At 42.3% G+C, this 23,225-nt stretch overlaps 2 protein-coding genes across 6 annotated transcripts in view; one reads left to right on the top strand and one right to left on the bottom strand.

Moving 5' to 3' along the window:
• The window catches only part of LOC112219368 (guanine nucleotide exchange factor VAV2), a 1,336,992-nt gene that overhangs the window by 227,212 nt on the left and 1,086,555 nt on the right, over nt 1–23,225 (top strand). The window lies entirely within an intron of this gene.
• On the bottom strand, nt 17,710–19,319 carry LOC112247011 (forkhead box protein D2-like). The gene has a single exon (XM_024415649.2). The coding sequence runs from the start codon at nt 18,999–19,001 to the stop codon at nt 18,027–18,029; it is 975 nt and encodes a 324-aa protein (XP_024271417.1). The 5' UTR covers nt 19,002–19,319; the 3' UTR covers nt 17,710–18,026.

The following is a 23,225-nucleotide window of genomic DNA, read 5'->3' as shown; positions in this document are numbered from 1 at the left end:
ACTGAAAACAAGGACAGCACAAATTTTCTTAGAGTACAATTAGTGCATGCTTTCACGCAAATCAATGTAAGTGTCAGGACAAAGAAGAGACCACTGCCAACATGACTGTAGGCCTACAATCACGTACATCTGCAGAGGTTAGGGGAGCTAGCACGATCCAGTGGACGGACAGACACACGCACACACGGCCAGCCTCACATGCACCAACAGCTGGACTGATGTTTAGGATGGGAGAAGCATGACTGGGTGGAAGTGGACTGGTGCAGTCAGCCAATATAAGAGTCACCATTCATCCTCTCACACACTGCTGGACTGCCTTGGACCTGAGCCAGATGTGGAGAGGAAGCTAGCGGAGAGGACGGAGATGGAGACAGAAGAGGGGAGTGTAGCGAAAGAGAAATTAAGAGAATTAGGAAGTTCTTTTGGAACTTTTGTGAGTGTAATGTTTACTGTTTTTATTGTTTATTATCTATTTCACTGGCTTTGGAAATGTTAACATGTTTCCCATGCCAATAAAGCCCCTTGAATTAAATTGAATTGAATGAGCGAGAGAGACAGTAAATCTCAGTAAGACCAAAATAATGGTGTTCCAAAAAAGGTCCAGTCACCAGGACCACAAATACAAATTCCATCTAGACACTGTTGCCCTAGAGCACACAAAAAACTATACATACCTTGGCCTAAACATCAGCGCCACAGGTAACTTCCACAAAGCTGTGAACGATCTGAGAGACAAGGCAAGAAGGGCATTTTATGCCATCAAAAGGAACATACATTTCAACATACCAATTAGGATTTGGCTAAAAATACTTGAATCAGTCATAGAACCCATTGCCCTTTATGGTTGTGAGGTCTGGGGCCCACTCACCAACCAAGACTTCACAAAATGGGACAAACACCAAATTGAGACTGCACGCAGAATTATGCAAAAATATCCTCCGTGTACAACGTAGAACACCAAATAATGCATGCAGAGCAGAATTAGGCCGATACCCACTAATTATCCAAATCCAGAAAAGAGCCGTTAAATTCTATAACCACCTAAAAGGAAGCGATTTCCAAACCTTCCATAACAAAGCCCTCACCTACAGAGAGATGAACCTGGAGAAGAGTCCCTAAGCAAGCTGGTCCTGGGGCTCTGTTCACAAACACAAACACACCCTACAGAGCCCCAGGACAGCAGCACAATTAGACCCAACCAAATCATGAGAAAACAAAAAGATAATTACTTGACACATTGGAAATAATTAACAAAAAATCAGAGCAAACTAGAATGCTATTTGGCCCTAAACAGAGAGTACACAGCGGCAGAATACCTGACCACTGTGACTGACCCAAAATTAAGGAAAGCTTTGACTATGTACAGACTCAGTGAGCATAGCCTTGCTATTGAGAAAGGCCGCCGTAGGCAGACATGGCTCTCAAGAGAAGACAGGCTATGTGCTCACTGCCCACAAAATGAGGTGGAAACTAAGCTGTACTTCCTAACCTCCTGCCCAATGTATTAGAGAGACATATTTTCCTCAGATTACACAGATCCACAAAGAATTCGAAAACAAATCCAATTTTGATAAACTTCCATATCTACTGGGTGAAATTCCACAGTGTGCCATCACAGCAGCAAGATTTGTGACCTGTTGCCACGAGAAAAGGGCAACCAGTGAAGAACAAACACCATTGTAAATACAACCCATATTTCTGCTTATTTATTTTATCTTGTGTCCTTTAACCATTTGTACATTGTTAAAACACTGTATATATAATATGACATTTGTAATGTCTTTATTGTTTTGAAACTTCTGTATGTGTAATGTTTACTGTTAATTTGTATTGTTTATTTCACTTTTGTATATTATCTACCTCACTTGCTTTGGCAATGTTAACACGTTTCCCATGCCAATAAAGCCCCTTGAATTGAATTGAGTTGAATTGAGAGAGAGAGAGTGAGAGAGAGAGAGAGAGAGAGAGAGAGAGAGAGAGAGAGAGAGAGAGAGAGAGAGAGAGAGAGAGAGAGAGAGAGAGAGAGAGAGAGAGAGAGAGAGAGAGAGAGAGAGAGAGAGAGAGAGAGAGAGAGAGAGAGAGAGAGAGAGAGAGAGAGAGAGATGGTCTGCATCTCTGCCAGGATTAGTGTACAGTATATGGTCCTACTGTGAGATGTTTTATGTGTGTGAGAGCGGTACCACAGGAGGGAAGAGGGCTGTGGATGGACAAGAGGCAATTACACAATTACATAAAGAGGAGGAGCAGGAGGCAAAACTGAGCCATCTTAAAAAGACATCCAAGCCAAATTTCCCAACAGCTTTGGAAAGAGTTTTAAAAAGAGTTATCTGTGTTGCGGTGAACGTTTTAGAACTTGGGATAAAGGGCTGGGAGGGCTGGGTTGTTGTTGGTGTGACAGTTCTTAAGGGTTTGTGGTTTTACACCACACCTCCTACAAAAGCCAGTGCTTGAGAATTTACAGGAGGAGAGGGGCCTGACTCGGGACTAATGACGACTCACTATGGGCTGTGGGTGTTGGATGGCCCCAGAGCTGGCCATAACTGATGAATAGTGTGGTCCACACTAACTGACATGCGCCGTTGGCTATAAGTGGGTGCGGTGCACAGAGCCTTTTGAAGCTGGGGCCGTGGGCTGTGTTTGAATCATCAGCAGAGACCCTACTCTCTGTAATGGACACCGACCTGTGGTTTGATCAGGGGCTCCGGCAGGCCAACACAAGCACACACTTTCCTCCAATTGTATTACTGGGCTTGGGGGAGGTGATGGTATTATTTCTGCTACAACACTGGTTTAATTCAAGGCAGATTTGACCCCAGCCTCACTTCTCCAGTTCAACTCATTGGATCAAGTCATAATCCTGCCTCGACCACATGAATAAGACACAGAGGGCGATGCACTCGTTCTTACCGCATACGTCAAATGTCACTCTGGTCCACATGCAAGTCATGATGATACCATTTCATCTGAAAGTTGAGGGAGCTTAACAGAGATCTACAGAGACGAGAGGAGAAGACAGACAAGTAGGACGAATGGTGCCACGCCACATTAACACAGAATCAACTTGGAGCTCTGTGACTGCTGTTTGCACAGATCCACAACCCAGCCCAAGATTCAGTAGATTACACTCTGTCCATGCCTTTTACAATGCTGAAGTTACTTGGTGGCAAGTTGATGATTTAACATGGCAAGTACTTGTCCACCAGAGGCAACGTGAGAGCCTGTTAACATCTAGTAAACCATGAGCTATGGTTTGACATGTCGTACTTGGTTCGACAGGGGTATTCATATTTGACTGTTTAGAAACGGGGGACCATTATTCTGGAGAAATTCTGAAGGTTGCATTGCCACAACCACACATAGGCCCACTGTAGGCCTACACTGCACCAGATCAACTAGTGGCTGACCCATCACACCTCTTCACAGGAATAATGTGCCAAACTGTCCCTAAACAGCAGAGCCTTATGAGGCGTTTACTGTGAGCTATGACTAAACTAAGGCATCTTCGAGCGCTCTGCGAAACATCCAAATTCCATCCCAGAAATACAGGCCTTTCTCCAAAACACATAATAACTCCTGTTCAAAGGCCCTATCTTGTATTATCATTTCAAAGGGGTCAAACACAAAACATACTCACACTCAACCTTGAGCTAGCTAATGAGAACGGGGCCCGGACGAGGCCTGCTTTTCCAGTCACTGCGCAGCAGGCAGCGGATAGCGGCGGTTGTGGTTGCGGTTGGTTGCCGTTTGGTGTGTGACTCGGTCCGGCTCCCACGCAGTTGAAACCATGGGTCCCGGAGCGGCGGATGCTACTGAGGCCCCTGAGGCTTTAATCTGCGTTTGAAATGAGAGACAGGCCGTCGGCACTCAGGGACGGCCCTCTGATTTGCTCTGTGGTTCCTTTGATAGCATGCATCCTACAGAAGAGAGGGAAACAAAAAAAGATGACAGAGACAGGTCTTGGGGAAAACTGGTTTTAATCCATGGAGCTTCAATTGCTGCACTTCGGTCACAGCCTCCCCAGAGAGGGCAAGGGAGCCAAGCTGAGAGTGATAAGCTAATATAACGTACAGTTAAAACACAATAACGTACAGTTTCTGAAATCAATTAGAATAGAATGAAGGGGCTCTTAAGCACTTACAATTCGTAACATATTGTATGAATTGGAATTCGTAACACATCATATAAATTGCATTTACAGTGGGGAGAACAAGTATTTGATACACTGCCGATTTTGCAGGTTTTCCTACTTACAAAGCATGTAGAGGTCTGTACTTTTTATCATAGGTACACTTCAACGGTGAGAGACGGAATCTAAAACAAAAATCCAGAAAATCACATTGTATGATTTTTAAGTAATTAATTAACATTTTATTGCATGACATAAGTATTTGATCACCTACCAACCAGTAAGAATTCCGGCTCTCACAGACCTGTTAGTTTTTCTTTAAGAAGCCCCCCTGTTCTCCACTCATTACCTGTATTAACTGCACCTGTTTGAATTTGTTACCTGTATAAAAGACACCTGTCCACACACTCAATCAAACAGACTCCAACCTCTCCACAATGGCCAAGACCAGACAGCTGTGTAAGGACATCAGGGATAAAATTCGGTCTGGGGCTCCATGCAAGATCTCACCTCGTGGGGCATCAATGATCCTGAGGAAGGTGAGGGATCAGTCCAGAACTACATGGCAGGACCTGGTCAATGACCTGAAGAGAGGGACCACAGTCTCAAAGACAACCATTAGTAACACACTACGCAATCATGGATTAAAATCCTGCAGCGCACGCAAGGTCCCCCTGCTCAAGCCAGCTCATGTCCAGGCCTGTCTGAAATTTGCCAATGACCATCTGGATGATCCAGAGGAGGAATGGGAGAAGGTCATATGGTCTGATGAGACAAAAATAGAGCTTTTTGGTCTAAACTCCACTCGCCGTGTTTGGAGGAAGAGGAAGGATGAGTACAACCCCAAGAACACCATCCCAACCGTGAAGCATGGAGGTAGAAACATCATTCTTTGGGGATGGTTTTCTGCAAAGGCGACAGGACGACTGCACCATATTGAGGGGAGGATGGAAGGGGCCATGTATCTTGGCCAACAACCTCCTTCCCTCAGTAAGAGCATTGAAGATGGGTCTTGGCTGGGTCTTCCAGCATGACAACGACCAAACACACAGCCAGGGCAACTAAGGAGGGCTCCGTAAGAAGCATCTCAAGGTCCTGGAGTGGCCTAGCCAGTCTCCAGACCTGAACCCAATAGAACATCTTTGGAGGGAGCTGAAAGTCCGTATTGCCCAGCGACAGCCCCGAAACCTGAAGGATCTGGAGAAGTTCTGTATGGAGGAGTGGGCCAAAATCCCTGCTGCAGTGTGTGCAAACCTGGTCAAGAACTACAGGAAATGTATGATCTCTGTAATTGCAAACAGAGGTTTCTGTACCAAATATTAAGTTTGGCTTTTCTGATGTATGAAATACTCATGTCATGCAATAAAATGCAAATGAATTACTTATAAAAATCATATAATGTGATTTTCTGGATTTTTGTTTTAGATTGCTCGAATTTTCGAGCAGGTGGTGTTATCAAGCTACAGCCTTTTTGTTTCAATCAAAACACATATTTAGCCTTGTGGCGCATGCTGTTGAGTTATGAGATTCTGTATTTTGATGCTTTACAGATGGACTATCTGGTCTATCCAAATAAAGTGTCACCCTATTCATCCTAAAATAAATGAATTGGTGTTTTTGGTCTAACAGTAACTTTATACTATACTATTATGTTCGCTATGTTAGGCAAATGTAGAATACTCCTTAAATCGTTAAGTGATCTTGCGAGACACTGAATCAGCTTTGATCTAAACTTTATTGAGCGATCACCATTCTGAGAAGTGCCAGAGCTGAAACAACGGTAGAGGGAAGCGTAATCATTACAACAATTTCAACATTATTGGTGATAGTCAATAATCAATATGGTAGTAATCTGTCATTCCTAAAATTTGACCCTGATGTCCATGCTTTGGCACGTTCATTTTGGTCACATTTAAATCAATGTGTCAGTCTGAGATAAAGCGTTTGCAAGACTGCCATGAAAATATGAAAATATGAAAATATAACCTAAACATGATCTAAAGAAAATGTTTAATCCCTAACATAGCATATTCCTACACAAGTGTGTTTCAGTTTGTGCATGGTTTGTTTAAAGGCATGGGCTTGAGAGAGAAATCAGAGTGTGAGAGACAAACCGTGTGAGAAACAGACAGATCGGGGCTACTTTGATGTGCTTCGGTGCTGGGTGCTGCTAGGAATAGATGCTAGATAGAAAAAAAAGCACACATCGCAGATTCAATGGACAAATGTCTGTCTACAGACCACTACAGTAGAACTGTGTGTGTGTCACACAATAATTCACAAGAGACTCACACTCATCCATGTGTGCAGACTCAAGTTGTCAATCACGTGAACTGGGAAAAAAAGAAAAGAAGAAAAATTTTTTTTTTCTCCCAAATATCCTCAAGTGAGGCAGACAACTGACACGCCTTTAAAGGGAATCAAAACAGCCTCCCCACATTTCAATCTTTGTTGTATTATGTTCCTCCAGAAGGAGAAGGAAAAGTAGTATTTGTGTGATCAGAAATCTGCGACCAATATGCTCCCCATATGTTTGACTTCAGCGTTGTGTCTTTCAACTCCGGTCTTGTTTTTGTTTTGGAGGAATTTGGCTTTTCTGCACATATCTAGTTATCTATTCTTTGCTCTTATATACCCAGTGTATTAAGTGAAGCCTGTCTTTGTGTGGATGCTGACAGCCCATCACTTAGCAGTGACTGTATGGTTTGCTTTATCAATAGCACATACAGCAGTATTAGGAAAATGGGCCTAAATGGGGCCATAGGCCTACATTAGACACAGACAGAGCCCTGTGAACAGATCATGTAGAACTGCCGTTCAGATATGAAGCACATCAAGAAACGTCAATGTTTTTTCAATCTACATTCCAAGATTACTTCATTTCCATCACACCGCCAGAATACTTGCAGCCAACATCTGAACACTTCATCATTCATTGAAATATTACAGACACTAAACTCAGTAACTCACAGCCATAATTTGAAAAACTAATCTGTGTATTCACGTCTATTGCCATGACTCAACGTGGTTCAACATGGTCTCTGTACAACAGTAATTATCTATGGAGGCTGTCATATTTATTTGCCTAGTAATTTTAGACTGCTGAAGTCGGTTGGTCAGTGAGCTCATTGCGTCATGTAGATTGTTAGATCGTGTCAGATTGAAGAAGTAACAGATTGTGTTGATTTTTCCTTATTTGAGGCAGGGTGGTCCCTTATACAGCCTAGTGTCTGGGACTGTCACAACAAAGTGACCCCTGAACATTTCCAACACACACTCACCCCTGTCCCATCTATAGGGCGAGGGTGCAATCCTCCCCAATAACAAAGCTGCCATTGACACTGACCCTAACCTCCTTCCTCCACCTCTCCATCCCCCTGGACCTCATCACCCTCCCACGTTGCCCGCCCGGGCCCAGTGCTGGGCTGGTCATAGGGCCCCGGAATGCGGTTCAGGTGGAGAGCTGTGCTGTTTCCAATTAGCAGGGTATAAATTAGCATTGCTCTCTCCTGTCTCCTCTCCAAACATTGCTGTCTCCCCATTCTTTTTGACCCCTCCACACTTCACTCTTGCTCTGACCTCCCCTCTGCCACTCCGCCACATAAATGTCCTCTCTTTATGGCTCTTGTCTGCAGCCCCTGTACTGCCCACTCTCATGCTGTGTGGTTAACGTGCAGTACATTTGGTATAAAGTTCTTTGTCGTCGGTCAATGAGTGTATAAATCCAGTGTTTTATATTTGAGTCTGAAAGGATATATACCTCCCAGGTTTACTGTAACTCTGCTCAAATCCTGTACAGAGGACAAGGACAAAGACAGACTCATATATAGTTTCTGTCTGCAATCCAGTATACTGTATGTTGGGTCATATTAATATTCAATTACAAAAGTATAATGTGCAACATGTGAAACTGAGCGAGTGTAGTCTTTTATTTCTGGACTTGTTACAATGTATTTGCGAGCTCTTTTTCCACAGGTCAGTCTGTTAAATGGAGTGTTATTTTTCCAGGGCAAATAGATCAGGCTCAGTGTAGCCAAGTAGGACCTGAGGTCAACCTGGCACTGAGGGTTCACATCTGTTTAAATAAATCCTCCAAGGTGCCATCAGCAGTATAAACACACACACACACACGCACGCACACGCACACACGCACACACACACACTTACACACATACACACACACACACAAAAACACACACACACACACACAGAAACACACACACAGTGATAGTTTTTCATCATTAACTTTTTCACACATTCCCACTTTTGGCACCTGTCATCCCTATATTTTCTTGTCTCGTTCTTTACGAGCGCGGGCTGCCGTTACTGAGAACACTGCACATGGGAGGGAAATTTACAGAGTGTGTCCTCCCAGACCGAGCACGTTCGCAGGGATCAAATGCTCCCAAGGTGTCCTACGTACAACTCTATATTTTCCCTCTACCAGACCCCCCCCCCACTCCCCCACTACCACTGCACTCTTTTACAGAGCCCGAGACCTCCGCTTGCCCTCTGAGCTCTCACTTTATGAGTCCCAGCTCATCCCTTGACTTGTAGAGAAAACAAGACCGGGGTAGCGTTTTATAGGGCTGCTGGGGGAAAGACAGGGGAAAGGCCCAAAAGAAGAGAAAAGTATGGTTTAGTCTCCTGCTCCCTGAGCATCAGAAGGAGACATGGGGAGTGTGATAGAGGGAGGGAAAGAGGGAACGAAGAGGGAAGAACTGTGGAGAAGAGAGGAGCAGTTTGTTGAGGAAGTGGTCATGCTGTGTTTTGCAGCGGCCTGCCACCAGTGTCTGCACCAGAGACCAGACCAGCATCCCCTCTTCGACCGGCATTCCCTCCATTCAGCTGGCCAGGAGGGTGAGGGGGATGAGGATGCAGAGAAAAAGAGAGAGAACAGGGACAAGGGCGTGAACTCTCCTCCCTGACACAGGCTCACTCGTGGGCTCCCTCCTCCGCAGGAGTCCCGTGCCTCTTTAGATAAACACAGCGGATCAGTTAACAGCTTTCACCTCCCTCACTCCCTCTCTCCCTCCTTCCCTCTCCAGATGTTTGGCCCATGCAGCTGAGTGCACCCAGGGCTGAGGAGTGGAGATCTCCAGCATCGATTGGAATGCTGCTCCTCCATCCATCTCCATCAGTGGAGATGCCATTTATTTGACTTGAGATGTGATTGTGTTTTCCCTTCCCCACACCTGCAGCTTCCTCTGGACCTACCCTGAAACCTATGATCAATCGCATTGACTTGGGAAAATCGTAGCAGAGCAGCTGCAGCCCCATGCTTTATGAGTTCTGCCTGTGGTTCCAGGCAACCTGTGGATGAACAACAGTCTGAGCACAGTTTAATTATCAAAGTGTTATTCCCATCAAACTAAACCCAGGAACACATTTTATGTTCCTCTTATATTCTTGCAATGGAGTAATCAGGCTCTACCTACCCCATCTGTTTTAAGCTGTTGCTCCCTCTTCCCTTTCTGCACTGCTGCGACTTTGTGTCATTCAACAGAATGTGTTTTATATGGATTAAATGCTCCTCTAACACTGTCTTATCATGCACCAGGCCCAACCTCATTAGTCAATAGCGCTCAGCAACTGGTAGTGGGGAGTTCTGAAGAGACGGCCCAAAGTTAGCAGTGCTCATTTCAACACGGTGGGCTACCCTGTTGTTCAAATCCTCTCAAGCTGTTCCAGACATCTGACAACCGCTACTTTTATTTATTGACTTCATTTTGCTCAGAGGGCAGGTTTTTACTTCTCCCTGAGTGATGCAGAGTTAATGTAGAGCTGTGCACTGCAAGTGCTTTTTCTCTCCCCTTCAAACCGTACTTAAGCGTTTAAACACTCTGGGTAATGACGTGCTGTTGTGGAAGTGAAAAACCATGCCGGATAAAAAAAAAAGACAAACATCCCTGCAGGCTTTCCCTGAGGAGAGAGGAAGCCATCGAGGAGAGGATGAGAGAGAGGAGGACCCTGTTAATCACAATGAATGAGCACCTCTTAGGGCCCTTGTGTCCACTGAGCTAGGAGAGCTCAGAAACCCCTGGGCTGAGTCACTGCTTGCTCAGAGTGTGAAGAGAGATGCAGATTCTCTCCCACACACAGACAAGATATCACCCCAACCAATTGTAGGTTTCTGTTGTATTAATTGTTTTCTCTTCTTTGCTTACTTTTCCAACATGTTGAATATTTAAGTTGGCGTCATATTTTGTCAGTGTATCCCTCTAGAAAAGATGAAATAGTATTTTTATGATGAAGAACTGTTTTCTCACATTCGTCAGTAGAACTAGGGAGGACTTCAGTTGGCATCTGATAGATATTCCCGGAAATTGGAACGCTCACATATCAAATGTATCTTAACCCAGCATTTTTACGTTTCGCCAGTTGGTTTTAAATTCTACAAACTCTACTGCTGCTCTACTGACAAAAGTAAGAGTCTGCTATGAAAATGAAAGTAACAGACATACAATGGTGATTCCATACTGCATTTCAAACACAATGTTTGTGTATGCAATTTAGAAACAAGAGTTACTTGGAGTGAGCACATATTACAATGATCAATGAATTAAAAGAGCTCTGATTGTTGGCAGAAACTCAGAAGGAAGGGTTTCAGTTTCCCCAACTTATTATTACATAAATGCCTTTTGAGTATGGAGATCATCATGTTTAGCTGTGTCTGTTTTCCTTTGGATGCATTGAAGTGATTCTCCCTACTGTAGCTCTACTGCCTTATAGAATGCCTTCCCCAGAGCAGCTTTTTCAAATTTGGGGCTTGCGACACTCAGCCAAAAGCCGCAAATTACCCCCCTCTAGCAGCAGCGAATTAGGAACAATTTTGTGTTTGCTATAAAAAAAAAACAGGGGAGAGAGAAGCAAGGGGAAAATGTAGCTTACACCAGGGACCACCAACGGAGGCAACATGGGATGAACAGCTCGCTGGCTGACAGATTGGATGGCAGGGCGGTGCTTTCACGCTTACTCTCTAATCTCTGAACTTCACAGCAATCAGCTTTATCACATCACTGCTACATAGTATAACACAACATTCATTACATACAGTAAGAATTACTGTACTTATGTTACTGTTCCATTGTTTACAAGCCTTTGAATTAGCTTTGTAATTTCCCCAACCCAGACCTGCAGCACTGATAAAATAAGGCTTTTGCTCCAACACCAGCACCCTCAGGGATGCAGTGACTTTGTTGACATTGTGTAGCAAAGGGTGAGAGATATGAGGTGCCAATTCAATGGATGTACTCTCTTTATGTCATTGATGCCATTCTTTTCAGTAGAGGGAGAGGGGTAGGTTTGGCTTCCCTGCTATGCGGTTGGTCTGAGCACCAACGTAAAAAGGCTTTTTCCCTTGTTTTTTACAAAGCGTGAGGTTTGGCTCGCCTGCCTAATCTGCTTCGATTGAGCCAGTCCATGTTTTTCCCATTCTGGCAACATTTTCAATGCCCTTTTAAAATCCACTTCCAAGTTGTAATATGCCACTGCAGACGTTATTGAGAGAAGGAAGAAAACCAAAACTGGAGAGAGGGGGGGTTGTAGGAGGGACCTATCCCCTACTGTTAGCCTTTAACTTCAGAGTTTCCAAACTTCATCACGTCTCCATGGTGATGCCTGGTGGAGCAGGCAGGCACACTCTGTCTTGCTCAGAGATCAGGTGGCCAGAGCAGGCCATGGCCAGGTTGGGGTTAGAGTTATTCTCGTTAAGCCATAGGCCTACTACAACTGTAATCAGAGCCCGGCTAGCCTGACCCCACTCTGACACGTCTTGGACCAGATGTTAATTGTGCTTCCTGCTTCTTTTTGATTAAATGACATCAGGTTTTAGTCTTGTTTGTATGGCTAATGGCGCTCATTTGGTGCAATAAGCGGTTTAGGGGCTGCTGTGGGTGACATCACCCCTCAGTGCCTTTGATCTGAGCTCTCTGAGGATACACTAGCTAGCTTTTCTTGTTGGCCACAGTTGTGCTAGGGTTAGAGCTGTTGGTCCATACCTGTGGGTCTGGACTTGATGACGACAAGAAGGTAGAGTACATGATATTGCCCGATTCTTGTTGCCCAATCATTGGGCACATTGGGTAGAGCTCTCTTCACCCACCAGCCCTAAGAGGTGCCAGGCTGCAGGAATATGGTGAGGGCATGAGGTCGCCAGCTGGGACGCAGCAGGGTACCAGGAAGATTGAAAGGGGGCATTGGGAAAAGTAGGGGGGTCATGACCAAATGCCACCCATTGAACTGCATAATGGCTGCATTAGAGGGCCTGTGTTTTGTCTCACAGATGTTATAATGAGGCTGATTCGATTAACAATAAAACCCAGAGCGCAACTGCGGATATTTTGATGTTGTTTGCGAGAATATTTTGATCTTGGTGTTTCGTGAGAGAAGTTGGGTAGTCTTCTGGGATATAGAGGGAGTCAGTGGGTGGAGGGTGTGGTTAGTCAATTCATGGATATAGAGGCAAAGTCCATTAGGGTTCTATGATTAACACCAGGAAATCTAAGGCTCGACACCAACTCAGATAACTTCACCCTTGTCTTATCAGGCACCTATCAGACCCCATGCCTACTAGTCTTTTCCTGTCTTGCAATCTCCATCTCTGTAAACCCTTCTCGCTACCTCTCTCTACCCCTCTCTCCCTCTTTTTCTTCCTCCCTCTCTCTACCCCTCTCTCCCTCTTTTTCTTCCTCCCTCTCTCTACCCCTCTCTCCCTCTTTTTCTCTCCTCCCTCTCTACCCCTCTCTCCCTTTTTTCTTCCTCCCTCTCTCTACCCCTCTCTCCCTCTTTTTCTCCCTCCCTTCTACCCCTCTCTCCCTCTTTTTCTCCCTCCCTCTCTCTACCCCTCTCTCCTCTTTTCATCCTCCCTCTCTCTCTCTCTCTCAGCGTGTGGCTGAGGTGTGAGATCATTCTCCTTCTGGGTGGCTTTCCTGCTATATGTCACTGTCATCTGCTGGCACCGAGGGTTGGGGGTCCCTTTTCCGAAAACACACTGCACTGCCCTCCACCGCGCCACACACATAAATTCTTGGGCACGAGACTGGAGAACGGTGCACCAATGCAGCACCCTTTTTTACTGGTCCTGGCAGGGTGAAGCACAGACCGGTGAAGCAGGGGAGAGAGCGAGACGCAGAGGGTGGAGGATATATAATTGAATAACTCTCAAAAGCGGGGCAGCAGGGATCAGCCCTGCCAGGAAAAGCAAACGCCAACAAGCCGGGCCTGTGGAAGTCAACCATTAAAGTGAGGAGAAAACCTCTGCTCTGATCAGCCGTAGCACAGGGCTAGCTTTTCAAAGGCTAACTCACCTACTTACTGCTAACCTACTTACTGTAGCTTCCCCCTCTATACATTGATACTATCACCCCCTCAATTCTGATCACTGTAGCCAACAGATAATCCCTTTGAAATTGTGCTGCACTTAAATGCTTGCATTGTCTTTAGTCTCTTTCAATTAAATTTCAATTCAATCCATTTAAGTAACTTACAAACCACTCTCAACAGTTCAGGAAAATAAAAACATTCAAGGGAACTCATTCCAAATGATGCATTTCAAATGTAGGAATAACATGTAGGAATAACATTGAAACATTGTTTTTCCTCTAATGATTGAATTAGCTAAGGATATCCCACAATGCACCACTCTCTGCACTGTGATCTGGCTGTGGAAAGGAAGAAAGGGGAAGGTGGGTGTTGGAGGAATGAGTTTACCTTGCCTGTTTGGCTTGGCCTTAATAATGCTCGAATGAAAGCATGGCATAGCAACCGTGTCAGGCATGAATGGACTTCTGACTAAATCGACAGACTTTTCCCAGGAAATGGCCTCTACATCAGAGGGAAGATGTGAGTTATGATAAGTCATAACTGATAATCCACGTGGAACTGAGTAGAAACCTGGAGCGGTAACAGGGCACGCATCACTGATGGGAGTCACATAAACCTACATTCATCAAGTTCATAGTGTTATGAATAAACATAATGTGACATCGATTGGAGTCTCCTGTAGTGACGTATTCAATTTAAGGCCCGGTGTCATTGTTGTTACAATTGCTGAGCCCTTTTACATATTTTATTTCTAAATGAATTGGCAGTCAAGGAACATTCTTTCACATGCCATTTAACAAGAACAAAAGTGAGACTATAAGAGAGAGAATGTAGGAGAGAGGTGGTGCTTACCAGGGGTTATGCAACAGGTCTCCACTGACAGAAAAAGAGGAGGTAGTCACATTTTCTCTCACATCCTGTTAGACACCCATCTTGAAGGAAGTAAAATAAAGTCAAACACAACTGATTATTGGCAAGTTTCTTCTTCCCTTAAGAAGAAATGTGTGATAAAGGACAGCTGAACACACATACAAGAGGACATACATGCACAGTTTCTGTCTTGCTTATTTTGTCAACAGCACTGCTCTGCTTTTCTGATAGTTTGTTTGTCTCTTTCTCTATTTGTTCTTGATAAATTTTCTCCATCATCCACAGACCCATTGACTGTTAGCACATTGACTTTGATCTTTTACCTGAAGGAAAGTAAAATAAAGTCAAACACAACTGATTATTGGCAAGTTTCTTCTTCCCTTACGACAGGGATGGAGAAGAAATGTTGACTGATAAAGGACAGCTGAACACACATACAAGAGGACATACATGCACAGTTTCATCTTGCAATTTTGCAGGTGAAGTGACGTTCATCTATACAAACAATAGTACGCAGATAAACACCATGGGACCACTCAGCCGTCTTACCGCAGGAAGGGAACTTCTGACTCCTAGTTCTGCTCTCTGTCAATCATACAGGCACTGCTCTGCTTTTCTGATTGTTTGTTTGTCTCTTTCTCTATTTGTTCTGGATAAAACATTGTTCTTTTGCATTGATTTTGGCATCATTGACTTTTGCAGGTTGAAAATGACCCATGGATAAAAGATGCATGAGGACATCGTTCTAAAATGGCAAAGACTTTGATCACAAAGTCAATCATACCTGATGTGCAGGAAAGTGACTCTCAACCATAAACAATTTAAAGGCATTGCCAAATACTAATTGGTTAAAATGTGACCCACTTCAAATAAATCCACATTTTCTGACATTTCACATTCTTAAAATATTGATTAACAAAGCCAGGGAATTTTTACTGTGTTTAAATGTCAGGAAATGTTTGTGAAAAACTGAGTTTAAATTAATTTGGCTAAGCTTCTTCAACTGTATATGTTGCCGAGGCCTGATGATGCTAGTGCAATCAACGAAGGCACTGGCTGTCCCAGAGTTTACACTTGATCTTTTTTCTAATTTACCAGAGTTCTGAGATGAATCATGACTGACCACATAATAAAAGATGGCATTACAGCTCTGACACTGTTATCATACAGTCTCTGTTCGATACATGGGCTAAAATGACCCATTGATGGTATTTTCAGTTTTCTTTCAAGCAGATAAGTATCATTCGAACACTAAATAATTACTGTCAGATGATACGAATCTCATGCTGGATCTATTAAGGTTACTTCACCACAATTCCCACCACACTGTTTAATATTATCAATAGCAATAATAAACGTTTTGTGTTTTATGTGCAGAAAAATATATGACCACAAAATGGATCAAATAAACAGTGTGAGCGAGTCTGTACATTTAAGGAATCAAACTTATTCCTTATTCAAACGAGGACCCACAAAGAAAATCAATGTGTATTTCTCTCTCAGTCAAGCAATTTAACAAATCGCCATCCGGCAACAATGTTTTTATTTATTTAACTCCTTCAATGGTTGCCAAACGGCATTAGACTGAATTGGATATTGTACTTCTATCCATCAGCCCTTTCCAAAAACTTTAGAGTAGTCATCAATCTAAACTAGACTTAGAATAGAATGAAATAAATACTTTCCTCCCAAGAAACCTAACATTATTTTCTTCCTGTCATGTTCAGTGTAACACAGCACGGTCTGGCATAGAAGTAAAAGAAAAACACACAATAAATCTAAACAAGGACTTTAAAAGAAAACAACAAATATGGTTAATTATATAATTCAAAATTTACATGAATAATCTGTCACAAATACTCAATCTTCATTATAATCCATGAGAAATGTCTATTACTTTGGGTTTAAACAGTACCAGAATCATCTCCAATGTGGCTCCAGATATTTTAAACGATATTAAGAGTGTAAGGAAACGTTTATATTCCTTTTATGTTTTGTTCCATTTATGTTCACAAATATTTAGCATACAGTATCACAATTTAACTTGATTGTGATATCTATCAAGTTATGAAGATATGTTATTAATTACTTTAAAATATTGTTTTTAAACATCCATAATTCTCAGGGATTTAATATGGCTTTAATTTTCTTCGAATGTAATATTGGTTTTATTTTCTGACTAATAGAACTATATTCCACGAATTTGGTTCTAGCAAAACCGAGTTAAATCACGTCGTGTCGATGTCTATTTAAACACATATTTGAATAAATCCTCAACTGGCAACGGTTCGTTTGTGGTATACCTCTTTGAATAGTAAGCTATAGGCTCAAGCTACATCTCCCATACAAACATATTAAAATATTTCTATGAAAAAAATCTTATAAGGAATGCTTTGGAGAGACAACCAAATGCGGGTTTAGAAATGACCTCATAATCTGACATGAAAATATGAAGTCTTTGAATGTGTTGCACAGATTTTTTCCATTTTTGGAACGAGCAGGCTGTGTGGCCCCATGACGCAAAATCAGGCAATTATAATACGATGTTGAACTAATGGATGGATGTGGTGTAACTCAACTGACAATCTGAAAGCTGCGCAGCTGCACAGACCGTTACTTCTAGACTTCAAATTTAGAAAGAGCATTAATTTACAATGTGTTTAAGCGTCAGTTTTTGGGGATGAATGGCAAACGACAGCGAGATGCTGCAGAACAACCATATTGAGAGATTTTCAAAATATATAAATAATTGCAGTAGGGCCTATATCGTAGCCATAAAAAAAACGAACAAAAATAAAATGTTTCAATTGTAATATCAGAAAATCCTTCAAATGTAGTCCTAACATTCCAGGATATTGGATTTAGCCTAGATTAGAGTCAACACAATGTTGCATCTCGTTCATGTGATCTTTATATAGTTTGATTCCGCACATCGCTTGATCCTCAGTCGCTGTTTCGATAGACACTTTTAAAGCTATAACCGTCAAAATGTGTCAATTATTTAAAGATTTTTATTTGACTTAATATAGGCTGACATGTTTTACGTGTAGGCCTAAACATCATATAATTGAATGAAATAATATTTTATTATTAGAGAAATGCTAACCAGACAAACTAAAATTACCCCAATTTTGTCAAAAGTTCTGAACATAATTTAACCCACGCATCATCTACACACTCAGCAAAATGTTGAATTTAACGGTTTTCCTGCTGAAAGATGCAATCAAGTTCACTGCGCATTTAGGCCTACTATAGGTAAAAAATGTGCAGCTATATTTCCACTGATTAAAGATATACGCTATAAAGGCATCAATTACAGATCTTCAATTTTGCCAACATTGACAGGTCAGTGACGCAAAGGCCTATAAGAAAAATGACTGAGTTAAATATATTGTTTTAAATAATTCACTTTATTTCTTTCCAAATGTAAAAGGAAACTCGTCAGTTAAATATTTGCATTTCAATGGACAAATGTAATTTCATACTTTACAAAGAAAAACGCAAGATGCTATGACAAATGTAATCAATGCAAGGCATACATCTACAGCATTATTAAGAACTATTCAAATAGGCCTAGATCAACAAGAAAGTCCATCCAATTACCATTACCATTTGCCAAATACCTGTGTTTCCACAAGAGCTTCAAAAATCTCTATCACCTGAGATACAAATACACAATTTAAAGTCTGAAACACAACTCAAATATTCACAAGCACTGCTCATTAGCCAGGTCAGAGGTGCTGCGCTGAGTTTGTAATTTCTGATATTCTTCATGTAAACTGACGAGATGTGGAGACGCCGCGGAGTGGAACAGCGCAGGGGACGCGTAGGGAGCGCAGGAGGTCAAAGCGGAAGAAAAGGTGGCACAGCGGCTCGGATTGAAGGACCCGATAGTGACAGGCTGTTGTGATTGAAGAAAAGCCTTGGCAGCGAAAGTGTTCCGGGTAAACAGGCTCGACAAAGCCGGTAGCAGGCTGCTAACAGGTGGGATGGTGGGAGCGCATGATGAGTGCGCATGGTGATGGAAGCCGAATGGATATATCTCCAAACTGGGTAGCTGAAGACCCGCTGTGCCGAGTCCATAAGTACCATAAAAGTTGTGAAAGCCACTGGGCTCAAGGGTTTGCTCCTTGAGCACCCCGAAACGAAAATGCTGACGTTTGAACCTCTTCCTTCGACGCAGAAAGCTCCCATTCTCAAACATGTCCGAAGAATTGGGGTCCAGCGTCCAGTAGTTTCCCTTCCCTGGATTACCAGGCTCCCGGGGCATTTTGACAAAGCAGTCATTGAGCGAAAGGTTGTGTCTGATGGAATTCTGCCAGGCAGGGAACTTCTCACGATAATAAACGAATCGGTGGCTGATAAAGTCACATATCTCGCTGAGGGTAAGTCGCTTTTTTGGGCTTTGTAATATTGCCATTGTTATCAAGGCGATATAGGAGTACGGAGGCTTTACCGAAGCCGGGCTTTTACTTGCTGCTGGAGGACACTTCGATGTGGGTGAGTAGTCGTCCCTATCCTCATCATGCCCACTAGAAGACAAAAAAGTTTCGGGTTCATGCTCTGCGCTTCTCGTCTCTTCCAAAGGTAAGGACACGAGATGCTCCTCTCCGTTATCCCTGAGTCCCTCTCCTACTACGTCAATAACAAAATCTTCCATGGGCTCCAAGTCCAATGTCATAGTCCACGGGCAGAGCCAATATCACCTGCCCCAACAAGGTGGGAAAGGGTCAGTTCTTTGAAAGGGATAGATGCTCACGCGCAAGGCTTTGCTCTCTCCATTCACAAAAAAAACAAGCTTAAAATATGTGCGCTCCAGCCCCCTCTCACGTTAGTCATTCAAGAGGAAAAAACAACCCTTCAAAAAATCCAAAGCCTTTTATCTCCAAACAAACACAAAATGGAACAACCTTTTAGCCTTAAACAGAGAAAAGGGAGGCTGAGAAAGTTATGAAGCACGGCGAGTCTTCCACGATGTCCAGCATCCTCTCTCGTTGGTTTCCAGTTGGAACTGTAACAGCATTGGATCAGGTGACTGTGATGTCATGGTTATGCTCGAGGAGAAGCTCTTAACAATTCAAACAAGGCAATCGGTACCAAAATACCACCCGTTTACTATCATCATCCCATCACTCCAACATCAACATCATATTTCAAATTCCACTCAGTAAATTACCATTCGTTTAATAAGTGACAACTATGGGATCAATATGGTGGGGGAAAATGTTCACGTATTGCCTAATTCTGTTATCCATAGGCCTACTTGCAGATGGCTATTCGAAATATCAAATATATGTAGGAGTAGACATATAGCTGCCCCTGACATCTGAACTCTCACCACATCAATAACACATTTTAAAAACAAAATGGCCTATAATTGTCATTTCGTGAAGCGTCAAAAACAAAGATAACTCAAAATAAGCCTATAACCATGATACATTTTGTACATATATGCGCGAATTGAATGTGAGGCTGGGCTGAACCATGAATCAACTCGTCGTTTTTCTAAATAAATAATAATGTCCTACTAAGGGCGCTTCGAACATTTTTCTTGTACTATTTTAGCAACATATGCCCATGCGCAAAACATGGAGGAGAGTATGAATTGAAGTATGAGTATGAATGAAAGGCTACACAATAAAAATTTGCCTTAAGCCTCCATCACACCGACAGCTTAATTGTGTTTTGGTGCACCAGAAGTACATTCCTTTCCAATGGAACGCTGCGTTACAGAGTTGCAGTCCGTTCTGTGTGGTGCATAGGTTGGATTTATCGAACATATGCATCTTATTGTATGCATAGACGGCGTGACAGAAACAGTAGCAGATTGTGAATGTAGAACTTTTGTTGCACACATATCCAGATGATGCTCCGTACATTTAGCGAATATCACTACAGGTGTGATGGAGGTATAAATTCTAACATTTTGCACAAATGGCACCGACTAAACAACTATCATGTACGGAAGCGTGTTGAGTTATACATGTTGAAAATACGAAGTTTGACATTAAGTTTAATAAAATCAAAGTGAGGAATCATTTTTATTAGGCTATGCTTCTTTCAAGAAATGATGTGCTTTGGAGAAAGGCATAATGCTTGTGAAAATATCACTTCACATACTGCAGCAAGAGGCCCAAATTCTAAATTCCGCAATAATTTAAAGGCTAGATGAAATAAATCCATCTACTGTAGATCGATCAAAAATAAACGTGGTAGGCCTATTCATTTTAGTCAAGGTAAGTGAGACAAATCAAAGGAGAGTGAAGATTAACAACACAACAATAATTGTGTTGATATTGGGGACTTGCAGTGACGGAAGAGAAGTATGAGCCAAATCCATAATCTATATCTATAGTGGCAAAAACAATTGGTGGACCAGTAGGCCTATAGGTCACCTTCAGAAGGTGTCTACCCCTATAGACAGAGACAATTTACGGCGCCTTGCAACTTTTACAATTTATAGAGGGAAATATAGCCTATAGAAATGTATAGTAGCCTACTTATGCTCATACCATGCTGCTATTATAATAGCAAAAGGAATTATATTCGAGCATATTGAAACTAGGCTAATATGTCAATTAAATGTAGTAGCTAGCCTACTTGTTATTTCGAGATAGGCATATATTTTTTTATTTCACCTTTATTTAACCAGGTTGGCAAGTTGAAAACAAGTTCTCATTTACAATTGCAACCTGGCCAAGATAAAGCAAAGCAGTTCGACACATACAACAACACAGAGTTACACATGGAGTAAAACAAACATACAGTCAATAATACAGTAGAAGACTAAGTCTATATACGATGTGAGCAAATGAGGTGAGATAAGGGAGGTAAAGGCAAAAAAAGGCCATGGTGGCGAAGTAAATACAATATAGCAAGTAAAACACTGGAATGGTAGATTTGCAGTGGAAGAATGTGCAACGTAGAGATATAAATAATGGGGTGCAAAGGAGCAAAATAAATAAATAAATACAGTAGGGGGAGAGGTAGTTATTTGGACTAAATTATAGATGGGCTGTGTACAGGTGCAGTAATCTGTGAGCTGCTCTGACAGCTGGTGCTTAAAGCTAGTGAGGGAGATAAGTGTTTCCAGTTTCAGAGATTTTTGTAGTTCTTTCCAGTCATTGGCAGCAGAGAACTGGAAGGAGAGGCGGCCAGAGGAGGAATTGGTTTTGGGGGTGACCAGAGAGATATACCTGCTGGAGCGCGTGCTACAGGTGGGTGCTGCTCTGGTGACCAGCGAGTTGAGAAAATGGGAGAATTTACCTAGCAGGGTCTGTAGCCAGTGGATTTGGCGACGAGTATGAAGCGAGGGCCAGCCAACGAGAGCGTACAGGTCGCAGTGGTGGGTAAGTATATGGGGCTTTGGTGGCAAAACGGATGGCACTGTGATAGACTGCATCCAATTGATTGAGTATATGACTAGATCTGGCTAAGATAAAGGGCACTAGGCTTGCTGACATAATTTTTCCTCCTCGAGAAGCCTATTTAGCGAGAGGTAACAGGACGGTCATAATTAGAAAAATGTCATTGCTATGCCTTATTTCTCATGAACAAGGAAACCATCGGCCTGCTACTCAATTGAAAACACACACCTTTAAATATATAACAGTCCGTAATGACACTGTTAAATTGTAGCCAACGAAGACACTGTTAAATTGAATAAACTGGTATGATGCTGAAAGTAATAGATTTGCACTTGCCAATATATAAAAGAATGCCAGAAGCGGAGGGCACTTTTGTATTGTTCGAAGGCCCTGGGTTGTTTGTGTTTAATGATTTAGTCCTTTGTTGGGATTTCCACATTTCCCATTGATACCCCAGGGCAGCGGACGACTGTGCTGGTGTGGGTGGGCTACGTTACCGACAAAGCTGCAGCTGATTTGCCAAATTCATCACGCATGTCTTCAGATTGGAAACAGGTCCAATGCCGTGGCGGAAAAACGCGATGTGTGGTTTCAATAACAAAAACGATAATAATAGAAATTCGTCTGAATTTCCACAGATAGGGTGCTAAAATGACAACAGCTGGCACGAGAAAAATTATTCATTTCTCGTTGAGAAACCAGAGATGGAAATGATCAAACCAACAAAGGCCCTATACTGAGATAGCCTATTGACAGTTCATTATAAGAAACAATTGAAAGTTAATGCCCCATCTGATATTGTTATTAGATGCGATATAAAATATGATGCTGTCGCGTAAAAGTTGTAATGCATCGTCATATCACCGTAAATTATATTTAAAGCAGCTTAGTCCTACAGAGAAATAGAGCTAAACCCAAGTTAAATTCACTTGCTGATGAACTTTTTAGTAATTTCAATTTGTATAAAGTCGTTCCATTCATTTGTTCTTCAGACCCCAGACTCTCTCTCACTCACAAACACACACATGTACACAGTAAATAATTTAAAACTATTATTCTTCAGACATTCGTCTACATATTTCTGTTTCCAATTCTGTCAAAATATCCCTTCAATGTGTAAGCCTGATCATACTGAAAACAAAAAATGTAGACTAACAAATGTTTTTTATTAGGAAATATTGAATGGCACTTCAAAGACAGAGGATGTTTTCTGTCAATTTTACAGAAACACCTCCTCAGCTTTATCCACTTAAAACCTTGGCAGTGTTGAATGACTCAGTCATAATGTGAGAGGCATTGTATATCATGAATTACTAGTCCATCCACATTTAAGGAACTGCTGAGTCAAACAATAGTGATGTAAGAAACGAAATAACGGGAAGTGTATTCATGTCTATTATTCTGTGAATGATGCTTTACTCACTCTCTCTGCATTTAGGAGGGCTCAAGAAAAGGTTGGAATCTCATAAATCATCAGGTCAGTACGTTTTGCTTTATTAGAGTTTTCACCATCGCCTTGATCTGATGTAATTTGTGTG

The sequence above is a fragment of the Oncorhynchus tshawytscha genome, linkage group LG20 (assembly GCF_018296145.1).
Source record: "Oncorhynchus tshawytscha isolate Ot180627B linkage group LG20, Otsh_v2.0, whole genome shotgun sequence".
NCBI lineage: Eukaryota > Metazoa > Chordata > Actinopteri > Salmoniformes > Salmonidae > Oncorhynchus > Oncorhynchus tshawytscha.
Note: the sequence above shows the minus strand (reverse complement) of the source record. Positions and strands in the feature narration are given on the sequence as shown.

Bases quoted from the DNA above. Each gene is read 5' to 3' on its own strand.
- LOC112247011 (XM_024415649.2), bottom strand. From the start codon at position 19,001: ATGACATTGGACTTGGAGCCCATGGAAGATTTTGTTATTGACGTAGTA.